The 13,969-nt window shown below is 37.9% G+C and overlaps 1 protein-coding gene across 4 annotated transcripts in view; it reads left to right on the forward strand.

Annotated features, from left to right (window-relative positions):
* The window catches only part of MYO16 (myosin XVI), a 530,197-nt gene that overhangs the window by 333,912 nt on the left and 182,316 nt on the right, over nucleotides 1–13,969 (forward strand). For all 4 annotated transcript variants that reach the window (XM_030856764.2, XM_060288080.1, XM_060288082.1 and 1 more), the window contains exons 18-20: nucleotides 1,131–1,248; nucleotides 2,004–2,075; nucleotides 4,551–4,692. In XM_030856764.2, coding sequence (XP_030712624.1) covers nucleotides 1,131–1,248; nucleotides 2,004–2,075; nucleotides 4,551–4,692 — 332 coding nt within the window. The remainder of the gene's footprint in view (nucleotides 1–1,130; nucleotides 1,249–2,003; nucleotides 2,076–4,550; nucleotides 4,693–13,969) is intronic.

Consider the following 13,969-nt stretch of genomic DNA (forward strand, 5'->3'; position numbering starts at 1 on the left):
AGTTTGTGATGTGGAGGTTACCAAAAACATTTCTAAGTAATGCCACAAACATAGAGTATTATACCTGAAAATTATAGATTATCCTTTTCAATGCTCTCATTTTAAGGTCATAAAACTATCTTGTCCTGAAAACTAAAAGTTCTGGAGGAAATTCATAGAAGTCCCAATGACCATATCGTGTCAACTGTGTATTTATAAAGCAAATGAGAATTGTTCTTAGAAAAACTTCCACAGACAGGAGCTTTTCTTCCCAAATTACAAATGCGGAAACTGGGAATTTAAAAGGTTATGTCACTTGCCCTAAATGAGACTCAACTACTTTTGCTATTGATAGCATAACACTAAATAGTTGTGATTCTGGGGAAGTACCTTTTAACTTACAGCTTTTCCTTGACTTCTTATTCTTAACCCCAACTGACTGTCCAAAGCCAAATCTGAGGTCTAATTTCTTTCTTTATGCAGCCTTCCAGGTTCTCGGATATTCTTTCAGCAAACACTCTCATCCTTCCTGCTAACGTCCATTTTTTTTTCTGAGTTTTCCTTAAAATACTTTTAAAAATTAGCATTTTGTTTATTTCGCCATGGATGTTTTCATCAGACCTCCATTAATTTTCCAGCAGAAATGAAAAATTCTGTAAGCATAATAGCAGTTTATTTCAAAACAGAGAACTAAGGGATGGACTCTGATGCTCTCTGGGGAAGCAGCCACGTGACCCTGAAGTCGGCTAAGCCTCCGGTAACAGTTCTGCCAGCCCTGGGGGGACACGTGTGAAGTCCGACCCTATAAGTGATGTCCAGCCAGTCAGACCATGGTTACACAACCATTCATGCTTCATCCTGATACTTATCCGGAAACCATTCATTTATATCAGAACACGTCACGTCCTCACTGTCTCTCGTTTAAGGAACAGAAAAGTCGGCTGCAGAAGGAACACTGAGTTTCCCGATTTTGATTCTGAGCTAGAGATCGGTAGTTCTCTAACGGGACATTCTGGGTCTGAAAAATCACAGCCCCCCCCCATAGCACGCACATCATTTCTTAAACCTACTTGGAGGTTTTTCAAAGGATTGGTCTTTGAATCTTTCTTCTGAGCAGCGCCGCTCATCTCCTCTATTTCTCAACCGTGTAGGAGGTGGAGAACGTGTGTGTGATTCTAGCGGCCACGTTACACCTTGGAGACATCCGGTTCACTGCTCTGACCGAGGCCGACTCCGCCTTTGTGTCTGACCTCCAGCTTCTGGAACAAGGTCAGTGGGACAGATCTAGCAGTAACCTCATCGATGTGCAGCTTTGCAGACTGGCCAGTGGATGGCGACACAGTACAGAAAAGTCAGGTGGAATCAACCCTTTTTTGCTGGAGTGGGATTCAGTGAGGGCGGCGGAGGGGAAAAAAAGAACTGTATCCTCTTTCTTCTTCTTTCTTCTTTCTGGTTATGTGAATGACTAAGATGTACGTTTGTGTCACAGTAAGAGCGGTGGTGCTTCGGCACATAATTGGGTTTATTTATATCGTTCTAAGTATTCTCCGCCCCGCCCCGTGCCATCCCGTATATTTGGGGAGCATGTTATTAGCTGAACATTTAAACAGAACACAGTTACGTCCCTTTAAAGATTTTGTCACAAACCTCTCTCTCCCTTGAAATTACCTTGTCAGTCACTCCCAGGTTTTTTCAAAACGCCTTAAAGCCACAGGTTGTCGTGACCAGCATTATCTTTGCCTCATATCGAAGTAATTTAACCAGGAATTGGGAAAAAGCATTCAGGGCCATTTGTGAGGGCAGGAGGGAAAGAATCCTGCAGTGATTTAATGCAGGAGCCCTGAGAACTCATTAACGTTTCCATTCCTCTAAGCCACTGTTTCTCTAGCTGAATTTGCCAATTGCAGTGGTAGTTTGGTTTCTTTAAGGCACACATTTTCTAATGGGTCTATACAAACTCCTCAATTATACAATGCCATGTTCTCGCTGTCAAAAATACGTATTAACTTTATGCTTTCGTTTAGTGGCTGGAATGTTGCAAGTATCAACGGATGAACTGGCATCTGCTTTAACAACTGATATCCAGTATTTTAAGGGTAAGTTTCTCTGTACTTTGCCTTTCACCTCTGTGAGAATCTTTACACTGCTGAGAGGCCATTCTGATGAGCTGGTCACCTTTTTCAGCTAGTGACTCATTTTAGACAAATAAAGTCATCAATCCAAGAGGATTTATTCAGTTGGAACATGGGATGCGTTAGTGTGTGCGGTGCCCGGCTGCGAAGAGCATCCTTTTCCCTCTTGCTCGTCCGTCAGGATGAGAGCTGCCATTTACTGGGCACTTACGAACTGGAGGGCATTGTGGCAGGTGCTATAAATGTTGGAATTTTTAGTTCTTCCAAATTGCTAAGGGGTGGGCTTAACTATTTCCATTTTAAGGAATGAGAAAACTGAGATTCAAAGAGGCTAGATAACTTTGGACGTGAAATCACCAGTAAATGGCATGCTTGGAATCAGACTCTAATGCCATCTGACTCCCGAGATGAATCTCTGCGCTGTAGGATCTCCACTCGGTGGCAAGAGGGTGCCTTTCCTAAATGCTCTTCACTCATCCACTACAAGTCATCGCCTCACCAAGCTGCCTCTTCATTGTAATTTTGAGGACTCAGCGTCCATCTGATATTGTTTATTCTCAAAATCACTGCTATTCTTACCTTCTGTTCCCAGTGGCCCTACTTGCAGATACGTTGGCATGTGGCTTGCAAATTCTGCCTCATCCCTAGAGTTCCCCTTCCACGTTCCCAAGCTTTATGGATCTCCCCATTATCCACTGAGTTACCCAAAAGCCATTCCTGACACTTTGTCCTCCTCCTTCTGCACTGAGTAGATCAGCCACAAGCCAGTTCTACCCCATAAATACTTCCCATTGTCACTCTCGTCCCTTCACTTTCATCCCCACTCCCTTAAACTGTCTTTCTTAGGTGATGGCAAGAGAATCTGATCAGTCTTCCACCTGGCCTTATCTCACTCTACCTTCCTTCCGCACTCTTCAGGAATAAGCTTTCTGAGATGCAGATATGATTTTCACCCATGGATGACAGCCTTGAAAGGATGCGCCAACTCCTTTAGAGTAAATATCATCCCTTTCGGAGGTCCTGAGAGGCCTTTATTATTGGGGCCAAACCTCACTTTTATGCTTCATCCTCAGCTGTTTTCCCGCCAGTGACCTTGCATCAGGAAATACACTTTCCTGAAGTTCTCCAAAGGCATTATTCTTCCTCACGGCTTTTTTTTTTTTTTTTTAATTGAAGTAGAGTTGGTTTACACGGTTGTGTTAATTTCTGCTGTACAGCAAAGTGATTCAGTTATACCTATATATATTCTTTTTCATATTCTTTTCCATTATGGTTTATCCCAGGACATTGAATATAGTTCCCTGTGCTCTACAGTAGGACCTCGTTGTTTATCCATCCTATATGTAATAACTTGCATCTGCTAATCCCAAACTCCCAACCCATCCCTCTCCCAGCCCCGTCATGACTTTTTAAAGAAACATTGAACTCCCGATTAATATCTGTAATTTAATATATCCAGGCCTCCCTCCTTACTCCCCAGCCATGTGGGTGAGAACCCCACCGTCACGTTGGCTCTAGAGACCTCCATCCTATAGCATCACAAGTGACACCTGCTTTCACCGCCACTTCGTGAGGTTCCATCTCAGCGGCATTGAACTCGTGGCCGCTTGACTCTTCGCGACCTGCTGGTGCTTTTTTGTTCGTTTGTTTGTTTGATCTCAGCTTGCCTCAGAGGCCGTTCTCCTTTACCTGTGCCTCTGTTGATTGACAGCTCACTAAGTCCTCATTTCCCATGGTCAGCATCCTATTACCGGACTCCCTGTGGGTTGAGTTGCAGTGGTACCCAGGTTGGCCGAAGCCATAGAATGTGAACTAGATTCTCACTCCCTCTCAACTCTCCAGCATAAGTGCTGGCCTAGCCTCAATCCCAAATCATCTTTACTTCTCTTTTTCTTGGTTTCTTCTCTAGTCTATTCGCCACTCAAAAGGTTATCACTCAAGATTTCAATCACCAGCTCTTTGAGAATAACATAGAAATTTCTACCTTAAGGCCCAATCTTCCTCTCAATCTCCTGACCCCCACTTTGGTTAGCAGGATCACTTCTTTGAAAATATTGAAAATATAACTAATTTTCCAGTCCTTGAAGAGGACTCCATATCCAATGCAGTGAGCCGTCATCAGAAAGCTTGTTAAGAGGGCCCTGCACAGAGTCGGTTCCCTCACTGAAGGGAGATGATGCAGCCTGCCCCTCCAGGCTGTGGCCAAAAGCTGTGGTCAACATTTGCAGCAAACAAGATCGAAGTGTGCACGGCACTCACTTTAGAGAAATGTGTTTTCGTAATCACCGGCAGAGGCTTCGTTTATTAGAGTCATAATATGTTTTTGAACATCTTCTGTTGCACGTGGATGTGGAGGGATAACTAGGAGGACACAGCTTGGTGGCTTCTGAACGAGGGAAAGTCTTGTGCTCATGCCTCCTCCCCTTCCTGCTCTCCCAGGAGAGATGATCACACGGCGACACACCGTGGAGATGGCTGAGTTTTACCGGGACCTCCTGGCCAAGTCCCTGTACAGTCGTCTGTTCAGCTTTTTGGTGAATACGGTGAACTGTTACCTTCACAGTCAAGAGGAGCCCAGCAGGTAGGTGTGATGGACGATTACGGTGATTCCCACAATAGAGACTTAACTAGGCTCGCTCTTAAAGATGCTTCATAATCCCGTGTCACCCAGAGGTTAAACTATCATTAAAACATTTCATTTTAGCGCGATGATTTTACTTCAAGGATTTGAGTGACTAATTTTAAGGGATTCAAGCCCCCTCTGCCCATACGCACAGCCCTGAATAAATTAATCAAATCATCCCTCGTGCATAGAGACGCAAATGCATTCTCTCTGGACTGAAGGCATCTATGGCCTTTTAATCACCAAGAAGTATAAAAAATGTATAAATCTGGGAAGAAGACAGTTCAAGAATATCTAAAGCACTTCAGTCCGTTGAGAAGCCCATGTCTCTCCAGAAACAATTTGATGATGTGTTTCAGCTCGGCAGTTCCTCCTGTTTTCTTCACTTGTTTTGTGGATTATTTGATAAAGCGTCTCTATGGTAACCATCTTGACTCCTGGCCTTAGTCATCTTTAAGGAGTAGTGTTTCAGGGCTGTTTGATCATCTAAAAATGATAGATCTTCTTGGCATCTTGTCAGTGGAAAACTTTGTTAGTATTCTTGTCTCCAGTAATGACCTTGGGCAGGGCAGGCCATTGGGAGCAAAACTGCATCCAGGAGTCTTTACACGTATGCTGGTCTTTGAATGAAACCTCTTGAGGATTTCTTTGTTGTCCAAACAGACGTCACCAAATTCCTGAAAATGGCTCCTTTTAGAGGTCACTTGGAAAACATTAGGACTAATACGTATTAATGGGAAAGTTCTTAAATAAATACAGATATCTCAGAAGATTTCAAGGACAAAGGCGTACTAAATTCTCATTAAAATATACACATTAAAAAATCCACTGCTCGTTGATCAGCATGTTCAATATATAGCCTGTGACTTGAGGGTCGCTATAGCGTTACCTATGTTTCAGCAGATATACATTGATATTGGATGTGGTGAGGATTCTGGATTTTATTATTTCTTACTCTCAATTTGTGATTTCCCTTTAAATATGAAGATTATTCACAGAACAGTACTAGTCGGCTAAGACTACCAAATTAATCTTGTATAAAATCATTGGCAGCTCTGCTGAAGTTGACATTGAAAAAATTAACAAATAAATCCAGCTGCACGTAAAAACTTTTAGAAAATTTCCATTTGACATTTAAATCTTACAGAGCCTTAAATTATATAAATGAGAAAACTTATACAGAGTCAAGATTTTGGACTGCACACAGAGAAGATGAAAACATAAACCTTGGAAAACACACTACTTCCCTTTCAGTGGGAATGTTGTGTCAGTGTGCAAATTTATGATATGAGTCTTGTCTTTATGATTCTCTACTAGGCAAATGAATAAGGACAAGGATTATTGGAAAATTAGAGGTGAATTAATGTATCGTAAGTTTAACTCCTAAAAGACAGTTTTCTCATTTGAGTCATAACTCCCATGTTTTCTTCTCTATTTCTCCCATGGGTCACCCAGACCTGAATTTAAATCCGAAAATAATGCAAAGAAAGGTTATGTTTGCAGTATTTCTAATTCACGGAAATTCACGGAAAGCTTAAAGATTTGCAGATTTACGGACCCATTTCCTAAGTCGCAGAGAAGTCTCAACATTTGGATAAACTTAGAATAGGCTTTTATTGTTTATGAATCCCCAGTTTCTTTTGGAAATTTTATAATTGTGTTAGAAAAGATTATATTAAAATATATATATATTCCTGTGGTTAACATGGGCAGGCACGCTCGATGTTGATGGGAAATATTTTTCACACTAGGTAATTTTTGTAAAATTTGCAAGAGAGAATAAACATAAATAGGATATACTCTAACAAGGTATAAAGGGAAGACAAGTGAAATTTAAGCAGATGACATGTTTGTTCTTGGAATGCTGGGTTCATTTTCTGGATTATAGCAAAATAGGTACAATATAAATAATGTTACACATTAAAAAAAATTCTACTTCTTCTACCTAGTTTCCAAACAGGTTTATCATCCTTGTGATTGTGAAATGAGATAGAGATTCTTACTAAGGTGTAGCGAATAATAATAACTTAAAAATGTTCAAATGATAAATAATTTTTGCATCTCCTAAAATAGGACCTGTTTCACAATTGCTGCAGTTACATTCCCAGGATTGAATTATCAGTGTTAAATTTGAAATTATTATTTTTCCTGAATCGAGATCTTCAGTAGATTTTTGGTGTAAACTTGCCTATTTCAGAGGCACCTGTAAGTTAAGAGAGTCTTGGACAGGCAGAGGGGTTGTGGAAACTTCGGGAGACGTCTCCAAATGTCTTCAGACACAGAAACCTACAGTTTATTTTAACTCATTTTCATCATGAGTTCTGACTGCAATGGTTTATATATACGGGGACACCTGAGAAATATAACCTATGGAACAATCCCCTTTTTATCATAGAAGCACCCTAACAATAAGTAGACTGAAGGTTATAAATAGATGAAGTTTAGGAGGTAACTCGCTAGAGGGGTATTGGAGATATACTTTATTCATTCATTCATTCATTTATTCATTGATGGCTGAATGATCTGAAATCTACATTTTTGGAGAGCACAATTTGGCATGCAAATATAATACAGTAAATAAACTGAGTTTCAGGCATACATACGGAGTTTTTTTGTTTGTCACTGAGCCTTCGGGGTCTTACATATGCTTGTACTATATTACATTCTTTTGATATTTTAGTTGAGCTAAACATAAACATGTTAGTAATTTATGATTAATTACATTCCGCTTCAATGAATTATAGGAACTTTGGGAGAGTTCTCCAACTGTCTTCAGATACCAAACCCTACGATTAATTTCAACTCATTTTTATCCTGAGTTCTCCTGTGTCCAAGCCTGTTCCTTTGGACGGCACCTGATTGCAAGAACTTTGGTTGGTTTCCAGGACTCTGTGAGGATAAAAGAGGTCACACAAGGCTGTCCGCACAGCGCCTGGTAAAATCTTTGTGGTCGTGGCTGGAGAGAAGACTTCCCAGTTTATGGCCATTTATTTTGGGGAAATGAGGACTGAGAAAAAATGCAGAAGGAGGCCATGGTAGAAACCCTAGATACAGTCCAGTCTTTTCGTTTTCTGTTGCTTCGGTAATCTCGGTTCTTTGGAGAATAGCAGATAAAGGAAATAATTTGTTCTTTAAGAATACGAATGCCGCTACGCATGTACACTGCTGGGTAGTTTTGTTTTAAGATTCACATATCAATGCAGTGATTTAATTCCTGAAATCATCAGTCGGATATTTTTGGCATCTTATCCTGTTTCTAAATTCACATGGTTTAATTATAAGAAAATGATTTTGTAAGTCAGTATGGAATGTCCTAGGCATCCAGCAAGATTTCCATCAACTTATTGCCACGTGGCGCGGGTGTTCCACAGCAATCTGGCTGAGTCATCGTAAAGGATGGAGATGTTAATAGTGGAGCCCGATGTCTCACAACTGACAACTCACTCTCTGAAACGAGACAAAAGTGCGTGTGCAGTAGGATGTGAATGTAAGGTCCTATCGGGGTGTCAGGCGAGCACGGTCCTCTCCAGCATCTGACAGCATCAGATGCATCAGAATGCATGTAGCGAATCTGCGCTAATAAGATCGGAACCATCAGTTTCATATTCAGAAAAATGACACTTCTTCATAGGCGAGACTTGCTGTTCGCTCTTAATTAGAGGCGACAAATGTTTTCTGTAGGGAGAAAGTAAGGATAGCCTTGAAGAATCTGAAGCCTCGTTTAATCTGTTGGGTAGTCTGTATCTGGTCTAAATACTGCCTTCCTGAATGGCAGAGAAGGCTGATCTCTACTTTGATGCTCTGAAATGAATGTAAGGTGAATTAGCCGGGTTAAGGGGATTTACGGCTTAAGTTTTCATTTGGGAATTCTCCTTAGATTTGTTCTACTGAGAATTCAGTTTGTACACTATTAGTTATGAACAGTTAGTGGTGTGTATGCACGTTTGTTGAATTTCCAAGGATTTTAAACAGAAGAGAGTGTTTTGCTGTATATTATATTGAAATGATATCCAAGTTTCTTATGATTTCCATTTGTTTCTCATTGATGCAATCAGGTAGCACTTAATGTACTTACGGAATGTTATAATGTATTTGGACCTTTTTTTAGGTCGAAGTCCAATTTGAGAATCTGATGAATGGCATAAACTCACACACAGTTTTCCATATAATTTGGGGGACTTATAGACTCTCCCCTCAAAGAAATAAATGTTCCTGGACTGTATTCACTTCTCAATTTGTTGATTAAACAGGTTAATAAATTCTGAAATAATACCGCCAATGTGGTTCATAGTCCCCTGGTAGTTCTTGAGGATTTTTAAGTCAAATTTTTTTTTTTTTGTAATTACTTTGTTGTTGACCTTTTCTTAAATAGAAAATTATCTTTTTAATTTTAGATAAAATCTGTGATTTTTAAAAACCTACAGAGATACCACCTGATAGACGAGTAACGTAATTTTTACTACACTAATATAACAGTAAGAATGTTAATCTTTTTAAGATTATTTTCAGCGGATTAGATTTGCAGCTCTAACTGAGAATTTGTCAAGGATCTCATCCATTAGAGACAGGAAGTCAGTATCTTACTCTATGAAGCTCTAGGGGCCTGAAGATAGAGCATCGTCCTCTGCACTGCAGGCAAACCATCAAAAATATCTCCTGGATTATGGTTTATACCTACACCGTTTGCATAGATCACCTGTAATACTTTACCTGGCAGCTTAGGGCAGTTTTCGAATTCCATCCATAGGTTGTTTTTGCTTTTTGTGCAGGGGGATTTGTCATGATTTCTGTACCATCTGGATTTCCCAGGATGAAAAAGCCTGAAATTCAAATCAAGGATGTGTGTGTGTGTGTGTGTGTGTGATTATTTTCTTCTTAAATTATTTAACCAGAAGGCTTTTTAAAAAAAGTCAGATGCCGTCTATGACTTATTAAAAGGACTAGATTGTAGCCATAAATAGTTATAAATGTTCTTACAAAAGTATAATTTGTTTTATCTTTTGCAAGGAAATGAGGTCCGTCAGGTTAACTCTCTGAGTTGAAAATTTGAGGATTAATCCTCTCCAATGGTGGCAGTCATTGGGCGCATCCCAGGTGATGAAAATCGCCCATTATTGGGACTTGAAATTCTCCAAACGACCTAAGCTCTTAAGCCCCCCAACCCGAATCCCGCCCTGCTTCCTTATAGATGGGCACCTTCGCCTTAGCTGAGGGCTCGCCGTCATTCTCTCCAACAGGAAGGGTTAAGGTGAGCAATGTTTCCCTCCTTCCTGAGTCAGACGGTGAGGAAAGATTTTATTGAAAAGGAGCCACGCGATTTGTCAGATGTCTGCATGCCCCTACCCCCAACCCCACCCTGCCACATCTGTAATGGAACTTGTGTAGTTGTCACCTAACTCCAGATTTAAGTATTTTTTACTCCCTGCGACTGTCCGCATCATTGACTAGCTGGTCTGTATGAATTCTCGTTAATTCAGGGTGGGGCTCAGTGGGGCCCTGTGACCACTGCAAAGCAGAGGGATATCAAAATTAAATACTTTTTCCAAACCACACACCGCTCTCCCAGTCCATTCAAGGAATCTCAGTGAGGGATTTTACGGGCTGCAATAGGTTAAGAAACTATCTAAATGGTAGGCCGGGTGATAAGAAAGTGAAGTGTGGAGAAAATGTCTAGAAATTAAATGTGTTTTTTTCACTGTTATTTTGATAAGAAAATTGGAAATTAATTTCCCAAAGAAAACATCTGAGCATACGATATATTTAACATCACTTGAGAATCCTAAGTAAAATCTCATTCTCTGTCTCTCATTCGATATATATTTTGTAAACTGTTATTAAAAGTTCAAAAAAGGTCATGGAGATTATCTGTCCTCATTTCAGACACAAAAGTACAAAGTGAAACCTGAAGGAGGGACTGAATGTGTAAATAAATCTGATTAAACCCCAAATATTTACTTATTAGTTTCAACTTTCCCCCTTAGCACTTTACTAAAATGATTATAAAGATTTAAGTTCTTTGATGGATATTACAAGTCGAAAAGAAAAATAATCTATACCAACAGTCCATACGTAATTAAGAGTTGGTAAAATGATATTTTGTACATTGCCTTATTAATTGTAAAGTACTTAATTCTTAATAAATGAATTTATATCATTAATTCCCAAATGCCTTATAGAAATACTAAAACAGCTGCTGTGCATTTGTGAGAAAATGAAAATAGACATTCAGTATTTTTCCATTTATTGTGTGATACCTTTCTTCATTAACTGTATTTGGGGGGGTGAAAGATTTAATAATCAAGAAGAGTACAAAGGGTTATAGGCAAGTCTTACCTATTATCTAACACGATTAACATTTGTCACTTTTGCTTCCGATTTTTTTTAATGCAAAAGAAATAGAAAATTGCAGCTAAAAGCCGAAGTTACTTTCGTTTATCTACATAAGTCGATTCCTCTCCTTCCTGCCCAGAGACAACAATATTATCAATATTTTGTAAATTTTCCAGTTTTAAAAATTAATCTAGATATTGGTGTTTCATAACGAGTATATAACACTGTGAGTCATTAAAGAATTAAAGAAATGGTATCATAGAGTACATTGTACACTGTACTTCCCTTTTTAACCCCACATAGTTTTTGAGATTTAACTATATTGATGCGTAATGAGCTAATTGATTCTTTGTAACTGCTACACTAATTCCCCTGAAGAGAAACCACAATACCCTCATCTATTTCCTTTTAGATGGACACTTACGTCTGTTTTCATTTCAATTACAGTGTCACATCCTGAGATATATGTTTAGAATTATCCCTGGGGTATATATTTAGTAGCAGAATTGTGGGGAGAATATTAATTTGCATTTCCCTGATTACAAGTGACGTTGTACATGGCAATGCAGATTCTACACTGCCCGGTGGTGATGTGCTCATATGTGTGCGGTGATATTTGTTCAGTTATATACAATGACCTGGCTTCAGGGACTTACCATGGACATTCTTGCCCTATTCCAAGGTCATCTTACATTTTTTCCTAAACCTTTCGATTTTCAATACATCGGGAATTTATTTTTGTTTATATGAGAAATTGATATAATGTTATATTTTAAATGGATATTCAACTATTCCTATCCCATTTATTAGAAATGCTTTTTCACCTCCTCCTGATGTTTAATCTATTTGACTAAAGCTGTATCAATAATATATTGTTTTAATAAGTTCTCATAATAAGTTCTTACTTTTCTTATTTGTTTTGGTTTCTCTGGATCTTTATTTTTGCATATGAATTTTATAGTCATTTTGACTTAGTCCATAAAAGAAATTCATTTGAGATTTTGATGAGAACTACATTTATAGATTAATTTGGGGAGAATTGGCCTTTTCAGACTGTTGATTCTTTGCTTCCATAAATATGATCTATATTTCTTTCTGCATACATTCTTTTATTTCTTAAATATGTTTGTGTTTTTTCTATCAATTTCTTGCACACTTCTATTTGATTATTTTCTAAGTACTTTGTACTTTCTCTTGCTATGATGAGTGCTATTTTTCTATTATATTTTAATTTGTTTATTGGGATACTCAATCTTGAGTTTCATATGTTGATCTTATATCAGGAAACCCTGCTGACTTTTCTTATTAGTTCTAATAATTTTCCTGTGGAATATAATAATGTAAATGATCATAATTATCTTTTTTGTCTTCCTTATCATTTATGTCTTCTATTTCTTCTTATTTTATTGCATTGGCTAGCACTGCCAATACAATGTTGAAAATTTGTGGTGTTAGTAGATATTCTTGTCTTGTTTCCCAATTAATGTAATACCTCTAATTATTTGTCAGTAAGTAATCTGTTTATGTAGAGTTCCAGTAGATAATCTTTGCTAAATGTTTTCAACCATAGATGTATGCTGTTTCATTGAATGTTTTTCTTTTATCTATTAAGATTATTTCTCCTTTTCTTAGGTTATGTGGCAAATTTTATTGATGTATGTTTTTTGATGTCGAATAATTCTTCATTTTTGGTGTAAACCCTATTTGGTCATGATGAACTAAATTCAATTTTCTAGTCATTATTATGGATGTTTGCATTTATTTTCATTAGTGCGATAAGATTTTATTTATTTGTTATACAGTCTTTTGCTATTACGTCTATGTTAAAGAGTAAGCTGAGAGCAATTCTGTTTTTCTTCTCTTCTAAAATGGTTTGTGTTAGATGAAGATGATATATGCCTTGAATGCCTGGTGGAATTCTCCCTAAAAATTTTTGGGGAGGTGAAGGGAGAGTTCACCTATGAATACTATTCTAAAATTTATAGGTCTAATCAGATTATTTTCTTTCTTTTTAAAGTCATATATATTCTAGACAGTCGTCCACTTTAAGATTTTAAATGTATTCACCAACTAAATCACACTTTTGTTTTATTTATAATCCTCCAATCAATAGCTCTTATAATTCTAGTTTGACAACTTTACATTCCTGACATTCTTTATTTATGCCTTTGCTCCAGTATCATTGGTAAGTCTTGCCTGAAATTTGCTTGTAAGAATTATTTATTTTCAAAAATCAATTTATTTTTCTTGTTGTCATTTCTCATGTTTATGTTATTTATTTTTACTAAGCTCTGCAGTTTTAGGACACCCTATTTTAACTTTCTTTGAAATTTTCTCCTTTTTTTTTTTTCCTGACTTCCTGACTGAAATGTTTGTTTCATACTTTCTGTTGATTACGTTGACCCTGAGCCTATGAAGTATCTCCTGAGTACCTCTTGGTGCATTCCAGGTGATTTATATGTAGCACTTCCTTCGTTTGTTTAGTTCTAAATATTTTGTCTTTATTTTTGTTTCAGAGATGAAATAACGAGCAGTTTGTCAGGAAAATAAATTTTGCACACCATGTTTTTCCCTCCTTCATCCAAATTGGGGAACTTTTTCCCATTAAATAATGATATTGCTTTGATTCTTATGAATATGGTACGAGTGACTTCTATTTCTGCGTAGACATTTAAATCATGGTGCTTATTGTCATGACAACCAAAACTACACAATTTAGCGAAATATCTAAGACAAAACCTGCTTTCTAAATAATTCTCCTTCTGCTTCATTTCGTTACCAAAACACCCATATGTGTAATGATTTCCTAAAGAGCTAAGAACCTTTTCTCTGTAATTGCACATTTGCTTTTCATTTTTTTGTGAGATACTTTTTTTTCAACTAGAAGGATCCAGAGAAATAAAAA

Source organism: Globicephala melas, chromosome 18 (assembly GCF_963455315.2).
Source record: "Globicephala melas chromosome 18, mGloMel1.2, whole genome shotgun sequence".
Lineage (NCBI taxonomy): Eukaryota > Metazoa > Chordata > Mammalia > Artiodactyla > Delphinidae > Globicephala > Globicephala melas.